Below are 17,500 nucleotides of genomic sequence, written 5' to 3'. Positions count from 1 at the left end.
GAATCTGAAATCAGACCAAGAATACCAGCACAAACCTTTGGAAACAAACAGGGAGGAATGAAAGAGGCTGGGATGGTTTATAGAGCAAGACAATGAATATCAGATAAGATGGCTGATCTTCGGTTTCAGTATGAAAAAGATTTTGGGCATTTTTGACAAGTTCAGGGCAGATTCCTGTGGTGTAGCTGAGTTACATCTGTGACCTCTACAACTACATCTGTGACCTCCAGAAGTACATCTGTGGCAGTGCTAACCAGCCCTGACAGGAGCATGTGGGAGTTCTTCTCCTCATGGACTGCAGTGGCTGCAGCCACCACCGGGGCCCCCTACAGGCCGCAGATGAACATGCAGCCCTATAATGCCTGCTGTGTTAACGGTGTTAGAGGCACTGGTTAATCTAAGCAATGAATGCAACTCCACCTCCTCTCTGTATAACTCCACCTTTTCTCTGTATAACCCCACCCTTCTGTGAGGTTTGTAATGGGATTTTCTGCACAGAATGTAGGGATAGCCATACAATTGCTAAGAATGTTCTGAGCACATATTTAAGTAACTGAAACTATCTGTCTAACTGTCGCTGTTACATCTATCACCTCCTACTGTATGCAGTGAACGTGTGTGTATGTGTGCATGTGGGCATGTGTGTATGTGTGTGCATGAGAGAGAGACCACAGCAGACCACCCAGAAATCCATGCTGAGTTGTAGACACGGTTCCAATTTACACAGCTTGCCAAAACAAGAATCAATTACCCATTTCGTTAGATAAAAAGTGCACATTGCCCAAAACCTTTTGGCTTCATTAATTCAGTGTACACTGACACTGCCTTTGTTTGACAGTCATTGTTCAGTCTGATATCACAAACTAGAACAAGCTGTTAATGGCTCCAAATGATGCCAGCCAGTAAACATCCCAGCCCACAAGTGTGGGAGGGGCCTGAGGGTCAGTGGGCGTGAACCTTCTCAACGAACACACACACGCAGCTCCACTGAGGTGGGAAGCAACCGCAAATCTAATCAGTTCTTAATCAACTGCACCCATCAGAACAGAAACTGTTTGTATTGTTTGCCCTGTCCCTCCCTCCCTCTCTCCCTCTCTACCTCTCTCTTTCTCACTCTCTCTCTTCCTCTCGCTCTCTCTCTCTCTTTCTCCCACATTCTCTCATTCTCTCACCATCCCCCCTCTCACGCCCAATAGTACGTGACTGAAAACCTTGAAGTCCATCCTACCAGCCCCAGGATTGGCTATTCACTGCTGTCACTCATTGTGTAGAATTCTAAACAAATCCAGCCCGTGTCAGAACATACATTGTGGTAATCAGCACTGGTATCAGATCGGCTCTTGGAGCTATTCTACCTTGAAGCAGCAGCACATATAGAAACACCCAATGGCGTGTGTGTGTGTGTGTGTGTGTGTGTGTGTGTGTGTGTGTGTGTATGTGTGTGTGTGTGTGTGTGGGATTAGTCTTCAGAGCTGTATGAATCTTATCGTCCATGTGTCATGCTGTGCCAACAATGTGAACGCCATCCTGCATAACTTGGGTATACATGATAAACACACACCCCACACACACACACACACACACACACACACACACACACACACACACACACACACACACACACACACACACACACACACACACACACAAACACACACTAGAGCCCCCATCCCACATGTACAAACACGCTACCCAGTCCCAGTGCAGCCCAGACAAACACAACAAATACTCTTAAATACTCCCTCTTTCTGTTTCTCTCCCTCAGTTTCTCTTTCTCCATCTCTCTCCCTCTCTCTCTTACTCTCTTTCTCACTAACAAAGATACACACATTTATGTTAACAAAGACACAGAATGATGGCAGAGAAAGCTGTCCATTACTGCGCGCACACACACACACACACACACACTCCCACCATCCCAACACACACACACACACACACACACACACACACACACACACACACCTGCACCACTCCAACACACACACTCAAACACTCAACACTCACACACACCTGCACCACTCCAACACACACTCAAACACTCACACATACACCCCACCACCCCAACACACACACACAAGCCGCCAACCCCCCAACACACACAAACACACACACACACAAACACACACACACACACACACACACACACACACACACACACACACACACACACACACACACACAATAAAGCGGTCCCATGTATTTCTAGGCAGTTTGCCAGGCTGGACATGTGGATCTCACATCTCGTCACAAGTGCCAGGCAGTTCTCTTCATCTTCCACCCCTCTGCTCATGCTCCAAAGGTTCTCTAACAGATCTCCTGCTACCGTGTCTGATCCCCGCCAGAGACGAAGGTACCTCGGTGCTTCTGTGGCAGTGAGGATGAAGACGTCAGCGTTGCTCCCTAACTAGAACAGGCAACCGCGCGGCGTACCTGTCTAATTAGCCCAGGGTACAGGTGTGATTGGACGAATCTGTCCTCATCATCCCCACACATGAGGTCGGGAGGAAACTCAAGACAGTAATCACTGACTAAAGCTCTGGGTCAAAGAGCCAGTGTCGCCTGAAAGCGTTGCCACGGCAATGAGCAGAATGTCCACCAGCCCAACAGATGAGCCTGGACTTCATGATTCTGCCGTCGAATCGGAACAGGATTGCATCAGGCAGCCATGTTGTTAGCACAACGCTAACAAGCTACAGAGGCGCTACATCCTGTCTGCTCGTTAGAGGACCCGCTGGTCCAGCAGGACCGGGACCCAGCCGCCACCAGGGACGGACCCACAGACTGGGAGATTCTGAGGTTGGGTGCTAATACAACCGGTACAGGTCTCACGATCCTGTTGTCATCTCAGTCCTGCATGCTTATGAGGTATGTTACAGAGCAAATACCTTTTATAACAGCTACAGGAGGTCATACAACCTCAATTACTCTCTCCGTCTGTCTCTCTCTCTCTCTCTCTCTCTCTCTCTCTCTCTCACTCTCTCAATTAATCAATTTAGATTGGTCTAGACTACCCAAGGATTTGAAAATCAGAAAACCGTCCACAGATTCCTCTCCTAAATCTATCAAATGTTAAACAGGTTAGTTAAGAGTACTCAATGCCAAGTGTAGCATAAGCAGGCAGGTCTCTCCTACCCTGACCACAGCTAGAGCAGGCAGGTCTCTCCTACCCTGACCACAGCTAGAGCAGGCAGGTCTCTCCTACCCCGACCACAGCAGCAGGCAGGTCTCTCCTACTCCAAGCACAGCCGGAGTAGGCAGGTCTCTCCTACCCCGACCACAGCAGCAGGCAGGTCTCTCCTACCCCAAGCACAGCCGGAGTAGGCATGTCTCTCCTACCCTGACCACAGCAGCAGGCAGGTCTCTCCTACCCCAAGCACAGCCGGAGTAGGCAGGTCTCTCCTACCCCGACCACAGCAGCAGGCAGGTCTCTCCTACCCCAAGCACAGCCGGAGTAGGCAGGTCTCTCCTACCCCGACCACAGCAGCAGGCAGGTCTCTCCTACCCCAAGCACAGCTAGAGCAGGCAGGTCTCTCCTACCCCAAGCACAGCTGGAGTAGGCAGGTCTCTCCTACTCCAAGCACAGCTGGAGCTACTGGCTGCTCCACACACAGGCCGTGTTCTCTCTGTGTCACTACAGGAAGCAAGTCTTTGCAATCCAGCTACAATATTACACACTCTTTCTCCATCTCGCTCTATCTCTCCATCTCTTCTGCTCTCTCTCCATCTCTACTGCACTCTTTCCTCTTATTCTCCCTCTTTCTCTCTGTCCATCTCTCTCTTTCTCTCTCTCTCTCTCTCTCTCTCTCTCTCTCACACACACACACACACACACACGCACACACACAAGGCCTTGTGGGAAATAACTGCAGGTTTTGGAGTTTAAAAAGGACTCTGGCTCCTCTTGGCAGCTAGACAGTTCTCCTTTGAAACAAATCTGATATACTGTGAATCTGGCCTTTCAGTGTAAACAGAAAACAATCACTTTTAATTAGATTCATCTCAGTTCCAGTTTAGATGACATTCACATACAACTGTTTGAGATAATGATCTTATGTCAAGAACATGTCTAATCTCACAAGCCTGAAAAGAAGCAGATTACTCTGTGGTGTCTGAGCTAAAGCAGTTACACTGCTCAACAACTGGCACATTATTGCGATATTCCTGCAACATATTAAATAAAAGGATGCATGTGGTTAAAAGCTGATGCACGCTGTTTTGATCGATTAAATTTTTTGGATCATTTTAAAGTCTTTGCCAAAAGCTCCCATATAACACATCAAAAATATCAGAGATTCAGTTAGTCTAATTTGCCTACTGGAGCCAGTGTTATCCAGGGTAGTTGTTATCCAGGGTATTGTGAGAACTGTTCATCAGTGCCAGAGCTCAGTTCAGATAGTGAGCTTAGCTGTGTCACATCATCTCTGCCATTTATTCCTCACTCATTTCAGACCCCAGATGGTCATGTGGTTCTATAGTGAGGTGGTTCTAGAGCAGGGGTACTCAAATAGAAATGATGACGGGCCACATTTTATTTTTTCAATCACTGAGGGGGCCAGTTACGGGGGGTGTATAGCGCGCTGGGGGGTGGCGAACGCATTTGGGTGTCTGCTACGTGTTTGTTGTAGACATAAAGGCAATCCCCGGCATCGTCTTAAGATTTCAAAATAAGAGCGGATAGCGCGATTGAAAAAAAAGATTCCTAAAAAAAAACACTTTTCAAAACAGCTCGCGGGCCAGAAATAGATAGCCCACGGGCCGCATGTGCCCTGCGGACCGCTATTTGAATATGGGGGTTCTAGAGTGTGATAGTTCTATGGTGAGGTGGTTCTATAGTGTAGTTCTATAGTGAGGTGGTTCAATAGTGTGGTGGTTCTATTGTGTGGTGGTTTTACAGTGTGGTGGATCTATAGTGCGGTGGTTCTATAGTGTAGTGGATCTACAGTGTGGTGATCCTATAGTGTGGTGGATCTGTAGTGCAGTGGATCTATAGTGCGGTGGTTCTGTTGTGTAGTGGATCTACATTTACATTTATGGCATTTAGCAGACGCTCTTATCCAGAATGACTTACAAAAGTGCTAGTTGCTTGGAATCTCCAAGTGTAAACTACAGTGTGATCTACAGATCTACAGTGTGGTGGTCCTGCAGATCGCACTATATAGTGTGGTGGATCTGTAGTGCGATTGATCTGTAGTGCGGTGGATCTGTAGTGCAGTGGATCTATAGTGCGATTGATCTGTAGTGCGGTGGATCTGTAGTGCAGTGGATCTATAGTGCGGTGGATCTATAGTGCGATGGATCTGTAGTGCGGTGGATCTATAGTGCAGTGGATCTATAGTGCAGTGGGTCTATAGTGCGATGGATCTGTAGTGCGGTGGATCTATAGTGCGGTGGATCTGTAGTGCGGTGGATCTATAGTGTGATGGATCTGTAGTGCGGTTGATCTGTAGTGCGGTGGATCTGTAGTGCGGTGGATCTATAGTGTGGTGGATCTGTAGTGCGGTGGATCTATAGTGCGGTGGATCTATAGTGCAGTGGATCTATAGTGCAGTGGATCTATAGTGCGGTGGATCTGTAGTGCGGTGGATCTGTAGTGCGGTGGATCTGTAGTGCGGTGGATCTGTAGTGCGGTGGATCTGTAGTGTGGTGGAGGAGATCCTCACCTCTGTGCACTGGGAGCAGCAGGGGTCCTCCAGCCTTTGATTTGGCTCAACTCAGTGTCCGACACGTCGATCTGCAGGGGCAGGCGCGGGATCCACACCTGCAACTCCAGCTGAGCCGTGACGTAGCTGTAGGTGAAGTTGACGAACATGTGCACACGGCCCCTCATCTCCTTACCATTCACATAGATATAGTCACACCTGTCTGACACCTGTGAAAGAATCATGGGGCAAAGAAAACACAGATAAGCATGAGAACTAGTCATGTGTATTAAGTGCTGGTGTCTCCTTGTGTTACTGCCAGTCCTTACGTGATGGTCTCCTTACACAATGGTCTCTCCATGTGCAATGGTGTGATGATCTTGCCCTATGATGTGGTCTCTCCCTATGTGATGGTCTCTCCCTGTGTGATGGTCTCTCCCTGTGTTATGGTCTCTCCTTGTGATAGTCTCTCCCTGTGTGATGGTCTCTCTCTGTGATGGTCTCTCCCTGTGTGATGGTCTCTCTCTGTTATAGTCTCTCCCTGTGTGATGGTCTCTCTCTGTGATAGTCTCTCCCTGTGTGATGGTCTCTCCCTGTGTGATGGTCTCTATCTCTGTGTAACGGTTAGTTCTGCATCTTCTCCTGCTATCCAGCCACATCAGAATAATTAAATCTTGTGTATTTGGATGTTGTTCAGTGTATGAGTCTGATCTGTCTGATCTTATCTGATCTAGTCTGATCTGTCTGATCTTATCTGATCTAGTCTGATCTGTCTGATCTAGTCTAACATAGCAGGTCACTGTGTCCTCAACATGCATTGCTCCTCATCTCTTGTCTCATTCTTGCTGTCTTATGTCCTTTTCTTTGGTCTTTGAACAGAAACATAAAAGCCTACTGGGAAATGTCTATATTTACTTGTAACAACAAAAAGGAATCACACATAGAGGGGATGAAGTGTGTGTGTGTGTGTGTGTGTGTGTGTGTGTGTGTGTGTGTGTGTGTGTGTGTGTGAGGGGCAGAATAAAAAATCACCAGATGGACACTGAAGAAGAGAGTTACCCCAACAATCTCTCTCTCTCTCTCACTCTCTCTCTCTCTCTCTCTCTCTCTCTCACACACACACACACACACACACACACACACACACACACACACACACACACACACACACACACACACAGAGCCATAAGGCATTCCTCTGTTTAGTGTTGAGTCAACAGACCCAACCCCAAAGCCATCTGTTCCATAAATGCTGCTTCTCAGGGAATCACTGGCATAAGCATTGAATGATGAACACAAGCACACGCACGCACAATCGTTCTAGTAGCTTCTAAGTTGTGTCTGAATGATTACACACAGAAGCACTTTTATAGACATCATACATCCAAGACCAATAAATTATTTTATGCAGCAGTATTTCAGCTCAAAGTCTCATTCTGTTTAATTTATAACAGTTTGGCTTTAAAGCTATGCAAGACTCCATCATTGGGGGGTTTCTCCTGCCTGTCTCAGACCCTAGGGCGGGGTTTTCTTCCACCCTCCACGCCCGACATCCTCCACACCCGACAAGAGACACAAAGTGTCTCTCGTTCTCTCTCTCCCTCCCTCATGTGTAAATGTAGTTGGTGCTGGAGTCAATGAGAACACAAATGCCCCCCCCCCCCCCCCCCCCCCCCCCGTAAGGTCAGCGACTCTGTGCTAGCCAGTACGAGGTGACAGTAGAGGTGGGACAGCAGGATGAACCCAGATGACCAGTGAGGATGAGGATGAGGATGAGGACGAGGACAAGTCCGGGGTGGCAGGGCCGCAAGGCCCAGGATCAGCGGCTCAGGGAGAGAGGGCAGCGTGGAGCAGAGAGACATCTCACTGGATTTACAGTCTCTACTATCTTTAGAGCATTAAGAGCTGTTAGACCTGGGTGAGAGTGTGTGTGTGTGTGTGTGTGTGTGTGTGTGTGTGTGTGTGTGTGTGTGTGCGGTTACACCTCTGTCTGACCTCATCTAGGTCTTCACCCGTGTTTTTCTCCTGTTTTGTGTGGTAACAGTGGGTGCGAAGCTGCTTCTGTGTTCCGCTCACTAACAGAGGTGCGGCTGTTAAGGCAAAGTTGTCTCCACGCACGATCTTGAAGACATAACCATTAATCACTGGAGTTTGTCGGAGGAGATGCAATTGTCTCTTCCGCAACACCACATGTCCACTTTAAGGGCGGAAAATTAACCACCTGTCAGGGAGACCTAATCAAGCGCCTATCTGAGGAGTAGTTAGTAGAGAGCGTGGAGTGTGTGTAGCAGTGATGACACATCCATTAGCAGGGTCTTCAGTGGAGAGGGAACTAAATTAGGCACCAATCTTGCCCACATAAAGAGCAGATCATGCCAACAGTGCCCTGGTTTCATATCTAGATCTGACTTCACTCACTACAGATGTGTTCATCTCTCCCTCGACTGGGAGGCATTACAATATGCTGACTTAGTAATTGGAGTCATATCGACCGTGAGCCCAAGTGCAGGAAGACGGTGGTAGCTCATCAGTCCAGGGTTATATGGGTCTCTCTTCTGTCTGATTCACTCCAGTCCGTGTCTACATCACCCGCATGACTGATTCTGAAGAGGTGGAGCTACACCATCCCCAACATACATACACACGTAAACACACGCACAAACACACACAAACACACACAAACACACACACACACACACACACACACACACACACACACACACACACACACACACACACACACACACACAGACATGTACCCACACACACACACACACACACACACACACACACACACACACACACACACACACACACACACACACACACACACATACACATTCTCATTTGTAATTTGTAATCAGCTTGTCTGGATCAGGAATACTAAATTAAGACACACAGATGAACTCTTTTAAAATGTTCTCCTTTCCAGAAAATGTGTCTGTCTCTGTGTTCAAGTAACATTATCTGATTATTATCTGATTACTTTCCTTTCTTTTGGATTACTGTTTAACCAACTACCACAGAGGAGTGGTAGAACAGGAGAGGTGGAACAGGAGAGGTGGTAAAGGAGAGGTAGAACAGGAGAGGTAGAACAGGAGAGGTGGAACAGGAGAGGTGGAACAGGAGAGGTAGAACAGGAGAGGTGGTAAAGGAGAGGTGGAACAGGAGAGGTGGAACAGGAGAGGTGGAACAGGAGAGGTAGAACAGGAGAGGTAGAACAGGAGAGGTGGTAAAGGAGAGGTGGAACAGGAGAGGTGGTAAAGGAGAGGTGGAACAGGAGAGGTGGTAAAGGAGAGGTGGAACAGGAGAGGTAGAACAGGAGAGGTAGAACAGGAGAGGTAGAACAGGAGAGGTGGTAAAGGAGAGGTGGAACAGGAGAGATGGTAAAGGAGAGGTAGAACAGGAGAGGTGGAACAGGAGAGGTGGTAAAGGAGAGGTGGTAAAGGAGAGGTGGAACAGGAGAGGTGGTAAAGGAGAGGTAGAACAGGAGAGGTAGAACAGGAGAGGTGGTAAAGGAGAGGTAGAACAGGAGTGGTAGAACAGGAGAGGTGGTAAAGGAGAGGTGGTAAAGGAGAGGTGGAACAGGAGAGGTGGTAAAGGAGAGGTGGAACAGGAGAGGTAGAACAGGAGAGGTGGTAAAGGAGAGGTGGTAAAGGAGAGGTGGTAAAGGAGAGGTGGAACAGGAGAGGTGGTAAAGGAGAGGTGGAACAGGAGAGGTGGTAAAGGAGAGGTAGAACAGGAGAGGTGGTAAAGGAGAGGTAGAACAGGAGAGGTGGAACAGGAGAGGTGGTAAAGGAGAGGTGGAACAGGAGAGGTGGTAAAGGAGTGGTAGAACAGGAGAGGTGGTAAAGGAGAGGTGGTAAAGGAGAGGTGGAACAGGAGAGGTGGTAAAGGAGAGGTGGAACAGGAGAGGTGGTAAAGGAGAGGTGGAACAGGAGAGGTGGTAAAGGAGAGGTGGTAAAGGAGAGGTGGAACAGGAGAGGTGGTAAAGGAGAGGTAGAACAGGAGAGATGGTAAAGGAGAGGTAGAACAGGAGAGGTGGTAAAGGAGAGGTGGTAAAGGAGAGGTGGAACAGGAGAGGTGGTAAAGGAGAGGTAGAACAGGAGAGATGGTAAAGGAGAGGTAGAACAGGAGAGGTGGAACAGGAGAGGTGGTAAAGGAGAGGTGGTAAAGGAGAGGTGGAACAGGAGAGGTGGTAAAGGAGAGGTAGAACAGGAGAGATGGTAAAGGAGAGGTAGAACAGGAGAGGTGGTAAAGGAGAGGTGGTAAAGGAGAGGTGGAACAGGAGAGGTGGTAAAGGAGAGGTAGAACAGGAGAGATGGTAAAGGAGAGGTAGAACAGGAGAGGTGGAACAGGAGAGGTGGAACAGGAGAGGTGGTAAAGGAGAGGTGGAACAGGAGAGGTGGTAAAGGAGAGGTGGAACAGGAGAGGTAGAACAGGAGAGGTGGAACAGGAGAGGTAGAACAGGAGAGGTGGTAAAGGAGAGGTGGTAAAGGAGAGGTGGTAAAGGAGAGGTGGAACAGGAGAGGTGGTAAAGGAGAGGTGGTAAAGGAGAGGTGGAACAGGAGAGGTGGTAAAGGAGAGGTGGAACAGGAGAGGTGGTAAAGGAGAGGTGGTAAAGGAGAGGTAGAACAGGAGAGGTGGTAAAGGAGAGGTGGTAAAGGAGAGGTGGAACAGGAGAGGTGGAACAGGAGAGGTGGTAAAGGAGAGGTGGTAAAGGAGAGGTGGAACAGGAGAGGTGGTAAAGGAGAAGTTGAACAGGAGAGGTGGTAAAGGAGAGGTGGAACAGGAGAGGTGGTAAAGGAGAGGTGGAACAGGAGAGGTGGAACAGGAGAGGTGGTAAAGGAGAGGTGGTAAAGGAGAGGTGGAACAGGAGAGGTGGAACAGGAGAGGTGGTAAAGGAGAGGTGGTAAAGGAGAGGTGGAACAGGAGAGGTGGTAAAGGAGAGGTGGTAAAGGAGAGGTGGAACAGGAGAGGTGGTAAAGGAGAGGTGGAACAGGAGAGGTAGAACAGGAGAGGTGGAACAGGAGAGATGGTAAAGGAGAGGTGGTAAAGGAGAGGTGGAACAGGAGAGGTGGTAAAGGAGAGGTGGAACAGGAGAGGTGGTAAAGGAGAGGTGGAACAGGAGAGGTGGTAAAGGAGAGGTGGAACAGGAGAGGTGGAACAGGAGAGGTGGTAAAGGAGAGGTGGTAAAGGAGAGGTGGAACAGGAGAGGTGGTAAAGGAGAGGTGGAACAGGAGAGGTGGAACAGGAGAGGTGGAACAGGAGAGGTGGTAAAGGAGAGATGGTAAAGGAGAGGTGGAACAGGAGAGGTGGTAAAGGAGAGATGGTAAAGGAGAGGTGGAACAGGAGAGGTAGAACAGGAGAGGTGGTAAAGGAGAGATGGTAAAGGAGAGGTGGAACAGGAGAGGTGGTAAAGGAGAGATGGTAAAGGAGAGGTGGAACAGGAGAGGTAGAACAGGAGAGATGGTAAAGGAGAGGTGGTAAAGGAGAGGTTGAACAGTGGTCCACTGGTGGGCCTGTCTGTGAAACCTCAGTGGTGAAAATTAGGATTTATATGACATAATCTTTTAGGCTTTTAGACATTATCTAACTAACACAATCAGGTTTTTAACACAAACTATATCATATTGTATATTATACTATATACACAAAAGATATACACTTTCCTCTAACTATATAGTAATGTTAGAAATATGCATTACAAGTTAAAGGAAATATTAGAGGAAACCGTGTCTATTGTTTGAGAAAACTTTCCTTCCTTTCCTTCCCTGAATCAGAATAAAGCTTCTACTGAATCAGGACAACGCATGTATTCTCTTAATCAGAGAACGAAATAAGTCTTCTAAAGTGTAGCCATTTATAAAGGTTTCGCACGTTAATGTCACAGTAGATAATCCAATTTGAATCAAACTTTAATTTGAATCGATTTGCAAATGTCCATAGAATAATACACAGAGCCTCTGGCCTTTTATATAAAATTAACAACGAATTATTGCAGAAATAAGTCATTTATGACAATCCACAACTGTCTACTGTACTGAACATTGTGCACATGTGGTCCAAACCCAAGGGCAGCACACTGGAACTGGACCTGTGGACTGGAAGAGGAGGCAGGATGGACAGACGGTACTGAAGACCTCTCGTCTCTCCTGATCCTCTCAGTGCAGACCTCTGACTCAGGAGATGTTACGTCTGGATGTCGCTGAGCACATACTCATCTTATTTCTTCTGAGGTTGTTGTAGTGACACTGTGGTGCTGTGTTGGGATATCCTCACCAGGACACCTAATCCAGGACACCTAATCCAGGACACTTATCCCCACTCTCTGCAATATAACTAGAGTCTAAACAGGAGACCAGTATCTGATAGGTGGACAGTGAGTGACCTAAGATGAGACACCTTCAGTGTCCATGCAAGTGCCAGAGAGTTCAAACTATCTTCATGTAAACACAAATGTAGAAAATACACATTAATGATGTATGAACATGTAATTAAATGAATGAAGTCGGCTTCACAAATTCAAGGCTCACGGAGAACGAGCTTCCTGAACCTTCTCCATTCTGTGACCTCGTTGGTGGGACAATCTCCCATTGGCTGAACAAAGGAACTCTGAAACTCAGCTTCATTGTATAAGGATATTTTTGGACTTTACCTATTTGCACAAGCAATTTTTTTTTTCTGAATAGACACTAAAGCACTTTTGTAAGTCACTTGGGATTGCTAAATGCCATAAATGTAAGTGTAAATATGTGTTAATTCTCCAGGGTCTGAGTGCATTTAGACTGCTCATTCAGGTTCTGAGTGCGTTTAGTCTAGTCTGCTCATTCAGGGTCTGAGTGCGTTTAGTCTAGTCTGCTCATTCAGGGTCTGAGTGCGTTTAGTCTGGTCTGCTCATTCAGGGTCTGAGAGGGTTTGCTTTCTTTGTTCCACATGTGCCATGTTCTTCTGTTTTGGTTTCCATTCTCGTCCCTCGTCTCCACCTCCATGTCATACGTCCATGTTTGGTTAACCTCGCTGTGTCTCTAATCTCCAGGTCATGTAGGTCATATCTCTAGCCTATAGTTCCTAGATATTGATCTCCTGTTCCACATGTCCTTTGGTCATTGTCATGTACTCACTGTGGACTCTGTTTAAGAACCCTAACCCTCACAACTGGCTCCCTTCACACTCTGTTTAAGAACCTTAACCCTCATGTCTGGCTCCCTACACACTCTGTTTAAGGACCCTAACCCTCAAGACTGGCTCCCTACACACTCTGTTTAAGAACCTTAACCCTCATGACCGGCTCCCTACACACTCTGTTTAAGAACCCTAACCCTCACAACTGGCTCCCTTCACACTCTGTTTAAGAACCTTAACCCTCATGTCTGGCTCCCTACACACTCTGTTTAAGGACCCTAACCCTCATGACTGGCCCCCTACACACTCTGTTTAAGAACCCTAACCCTCATGACTGACTCCCTACACACTCTGTTTAAGGACCCTAACCCTCATGACTGGCCCCCTACACACTCTGTTTAAGAACTTCGATTTCACTACAAACTCCAAAACCGTAGAAAACATCATGTCAACATAAAAAAATACTGTGCGCAATCACATCCAGATGAAAATTCACAAAACTGGAAGGGAACGTATTAAAGGCAGAACACACACACACACACACACACACACACACACACACACACACACACACACACACACACACACACACACACACACACACACACGTATACTAATATTATGATACAGAGTGATAGTGATGGTAGAATAGTTCTGATGAAACATGTTCTTTGAGCCATGAAATGCAGACGGACTGTATAAATGTTTCAGTTTTACACTTAAAATCCAAAAATGAATTAATGATGTCATGTTGTAGACTGAGCGGATTATATTAATGAACGTAATCACAGACTGAGAGACTGCAGTGACAGCACTACTGCAGCAGGGAGATCACGGAGCCTCCGCACGCTGAGCGCCAGCCTGGGGCCGGCCTGCAGGGGGCGCCGTCATGGCGACAGCCGCTTGGAGACCATATTTGGGAGTGTGGATTGTACGTCGCAGAGATCAGAGCAGACAGCAGAGCAGACATCACACAGACATCAGAGCGGACGTCAGAGCAGATGTTACACGCCAACAGCTTCGAGGAATCCCAAAACAAGTGTGTTCATTCTTCACGCTTCCAGGATTCAGGAGGCCATGACAGCGTTAAAGCATGGGCACTGGAGGAGACGTGGGGGGTGAGTGGAGGTGGAGGGGTGGTTGGGTATTGGCAAACATTTCAAAATCTTTATACTGTGAAAAGGGTCATTCTAGAAGAGCAGCCATCCAATCAAACGCTTTCTTCATTCCCTTGGTTGATACTCCACCCACACGTAGCTGGAGAGTCTGATACCTACAGAGCCGTAACCTGGCAGCAGCATCAGGATTCTGCTAGTTGATTTCTGATTGGCTGTCCATAGTGCTTCATGGACGCAGTCCCGTGTATCGCATCATACTGGGCCGGCCAATCAGCGTTGATGTTCAAGCTTTAGTGAGCAATTGCACGTGGCCATGTGAGCTGAACCTTTCGAACATCCGTGAAACTGACAGAGGATTGTGAAGTCCACGGTGTCTCATCATTAAAAGTGATTCAAGAGTTTAGCTTAAAGCAGTTAGTAATAAGTAAGAGATTCACTCGTCACTGCTGTTTTACAGAACATTACAAGAATGTCCAAATCAGCGTACAAGGATACGAGTGTATCCTCTACATCTCCCTCTCTCTTTCATCTCTCTCTCTCTTCTCCCTCTATCTCTCTTCTCTTTTTGTCACTCTCTTTCCCTCTTTCTTTCTCTCCCTCTCTCTCTCTACCTATCCCTTTCCCTCTATCTTTCTTATTCTTTCATTCAGTCTCTCCTTCCTCTTTTTCACACAAATACACACACACACACACACACACACACACACACACACACACACACACACACACACACACACACACACACACACACACCCAAAGCAGTACTGCTGAGCCTTCATCTGTTAGCACAACATCCAGTGTGCTGACCACTAGCTGAAGCTGAAACACACACTGTGTCCTGGAGATACGCATCAGTCTTACAACAGCTTCAGTGTACGTTTACACATCTGTAAGACATAGATTCCCCCAATTAAACTATTGATCACCTTTCTTCAATTAATTAAGTGATCAATATTTTACTTTTAAAGAGGGACTTGAAACTAAATCAGGATATAAGTTAATTCTATGTCTGCTGAGGTTCATAAACATAATGGTAATGTGGTGTTAATAAAGCTAGTGCTAATAAATGTAGTGTTAATAAATGTAGTGATCCCCAAACTGTGTAGTTTGATAGATTCTGGATATTTCCAAGTTACCCATTACTTATGAAGGGAAATCAGTACAATGTAATATATTCCTTTAAGGTCGCACCAAACATGGTGCAAGACCAGCATCATCATCATCATCATCATCATCATCATCATCATCATCATCATCATCATCATCATCATCATCATCATTTAACCTGAAGCATCCAACAGTGCATTAGAGTGTATTAGAATGTATTAAGAGTGCATTAGAGTATATTAGAGTGTTTTAGATTGTCCAGTTCTTTGACCAGTACCAGCTGCATAAAGGACTGAAAAGTGAGGATGTTAATCACACAACCCCTAATCACACAACCCCTTATCTGACCTTATCTGACCTTATCTAACTCTAATCTGACCCTTATGCTGTGGATCAGGGGCTTTCGTCCCAGTCAATGGGGCAGAGTTCTGCTGTTAACACCCTCTGAAGACTGAAGGTATTTTATCACCCTGTTCATTTAATTCACTAACTCAATTGGTGCTGTCTGCTGGAACACGGTTCCCTCCTCACGGCTCACAAATACAGAAATACAGGTTCCTACATAGCACACCAGTCTGGACAGTGACCTCTGAGCACAGCTAAACAACAGCTGAAGAAAAGATCAGATCTTGTTGAATGTGAATACAAACTGGCACGAAATGAATTCAATCTATTCACACAGGCACAAAACGTATAAGTTGAACTCCGAATACATCTCTGCAGGCCGAGGTGTTCACAGACTCGTTCACAGATCCTTCTGGATCTTCTGAACCCTGGATGATGACACAGGGATCTCCGTCCTGAAGGTCCAGCCGCGTTCTGCGTGTGAGGTTTGTCCTGGAACGGAATACTGCAGGATAGCAGTGGGAGGAGCGATGGTGACCGTGGGTCTAAACACTACAGCATGTGATGCGCTGTAGTATATTTAACTTTATCTCTGTTACATTCACGGTGTTTGGGAGACACTCTTATCCAGAGCGACTTACTTGTGTATCGCTGCCCAGGAGATGACCTCCTGACCTTGGTATTACTGGCCCCCTGCCCATAACTCCGCACGTGCTCAGTGGAGGGAAAAATCAACATTGTTCTGAACGGAGATGCAAACATCGGTGGTCTAAGGCGGACAGGTGGAATGTTCTTAGCATGAACCTGAAGACCTCGCATCGCATCGCTTTATTTAGCTGCAGTGTTCCGGCTGACGGGCCTGTAACGATGCTTAATTACAATCTGTGTAATTGAATTGTGTCTCCAAGGGGTCAAAGGTCGTCTTCCGCAAGCTCAGAATCAGGAGATGAAAGAGCAGAGCCGTCAGGTCCAATAATGGTTCCGGGCGATCCGCGTGTACCACGTCTGCAGAGCACTACAGGAACCATGAGTGAAGCAGGTGAACTCCTCTGACATCATTACCTGATGTATCAAACGTGGTGGTAATAAGATGCTGTCATCCGTGGGGAGGTGACCTCATGAACAGGCCTCACACCCCCCTTCACTGGACCGGCTGTGTTCAAGGCAACACGTTCCTTGCCTTGAGTTTGTAAACTTCTCTGAGTTTAGCACCGTGAGGTCCAACTGGTTCAAAACCTTCACTATGAAAATCAATAAATTTGCTTTTGTGTTAGAAGGAAATGTAAAAACTAAAGATCATTACTCTGAATAATTTCTCTACTGCATCTAAATTAATTTTTTGGTTGGATGCATCCTAGCATAATAACTGCAATAACCAGATTTATCATGCGTTTTGCACCTGGTTTTGCAAATGTTACACTAAATACACACACACAAGCAGTGGAGGACTTGGATAAGTACAGGGAATTGATTCCATATGCAAACTCTACATGACCTGGTGTACGCTGTGTGTTCAGACCACTGACCTGGTGTACGCTGTGTGTTCAGACCACTGACCTTGACCACATCCTCGTCTGTACTCCGGCACTGAACCATGTCAGACACGTCGGTGATCGCCCCGTCAACCGTCACCGTGACGACCTTCACAGGCACAGCAACTGTTCGTCCGTTGAGCACGGCGGTGTTGAGGATCTCGGTGTCCTGAGGGAGAGCAGGACGCTGTTTCAGCTGCACACGCACTTGTGATTTCACAACAAATACAAGTGAGTGAAGAAGAGAGCTGTGTGTGGCTTTTACCAAACATCATCTCATCCATCCAGCAGTCCAGCAGTTGGGGTGGGAGTGTTGGGGTGGGTGGGGGTGTTGGGGGTGGGTGGTGTGAGCGGAGGTGGGAGTGTTGGGGTGGGTGGGGGTGGGTGGGGGTGTTGGGGTGGGAGTGTTGGGGTGGGTGGGGGTGTTGGGGGTGGGTGTGGGTTGTGGGGGTGTTGGGGGTGGGTGGGGGTTGTGGGGGGTGGGTGGTGTGAGTGGAGGTGGGAGTGTTGGAGGTGGGAGTGTTGGGGTGGGTGGAGGTGGGTGGTGTGAGTGGAGGTGGGAGTGTTGGAGGTGGGAGTGTTGGGGTGGGTGGAGGTGGGTGGTGTGAGTGGAGGTGGGAGTGTTGGGGTG

At 47.4% G+C, this 17,500-nt stretch overlaps 1 protein-coding gene across 2 annotated transcripts in view; it reads right to left on the bottom strand.

Annotated features, from left to right (window-relative positions):
- Positions 1-17,500, bottom strand: part of LOC143498922 (transmembrane protein 132C) — a 186,249-nt gene that overhangs the window by 8,775 nt on the left and 159,974 nt on the right. For both annotated transcript variants that reach the window (XM_076993829.1, XM_076993830.1), the window contains 2 exons: positions 16,895-17,038; positions 5,664-5,872 (listed from right to left, as the gene is read on the bottom strand). In XM_076993829.1, the coding sequence (XP_076849944.1) occupies positions 5,664-5,872; positions 16,895-17,038 (353 nt within the window). The remainder of the gene's footprint in view (positions 1-5,663; positions 5,873-16,894; positions 17,039-17,500) is intronic.

Source organism: Brachyhypopomus gauderio, unplaced genomic scaffold (genome assembly GCF_052324685.1).
Source record: "Brachyhypopomus gauderio isolate BG-103 unplaced genomic scaffold, BGAUD_0.2 sc124, whole genome shotgun sequence".
In the NCBI taxonomy this organism is placed as follows: Eukaryota; Metazoa; Chordata; class Actinopteri; order Gymnotiformes; family Hypopomidae; genus Brachyhypopomus; species Brachyhypopomus gauderio.
The sequence above is the reverse complement of the archived record's forward strand: the minus strand, read 5'-3'. Positions and strand labels throughout refer to the sequence as shown.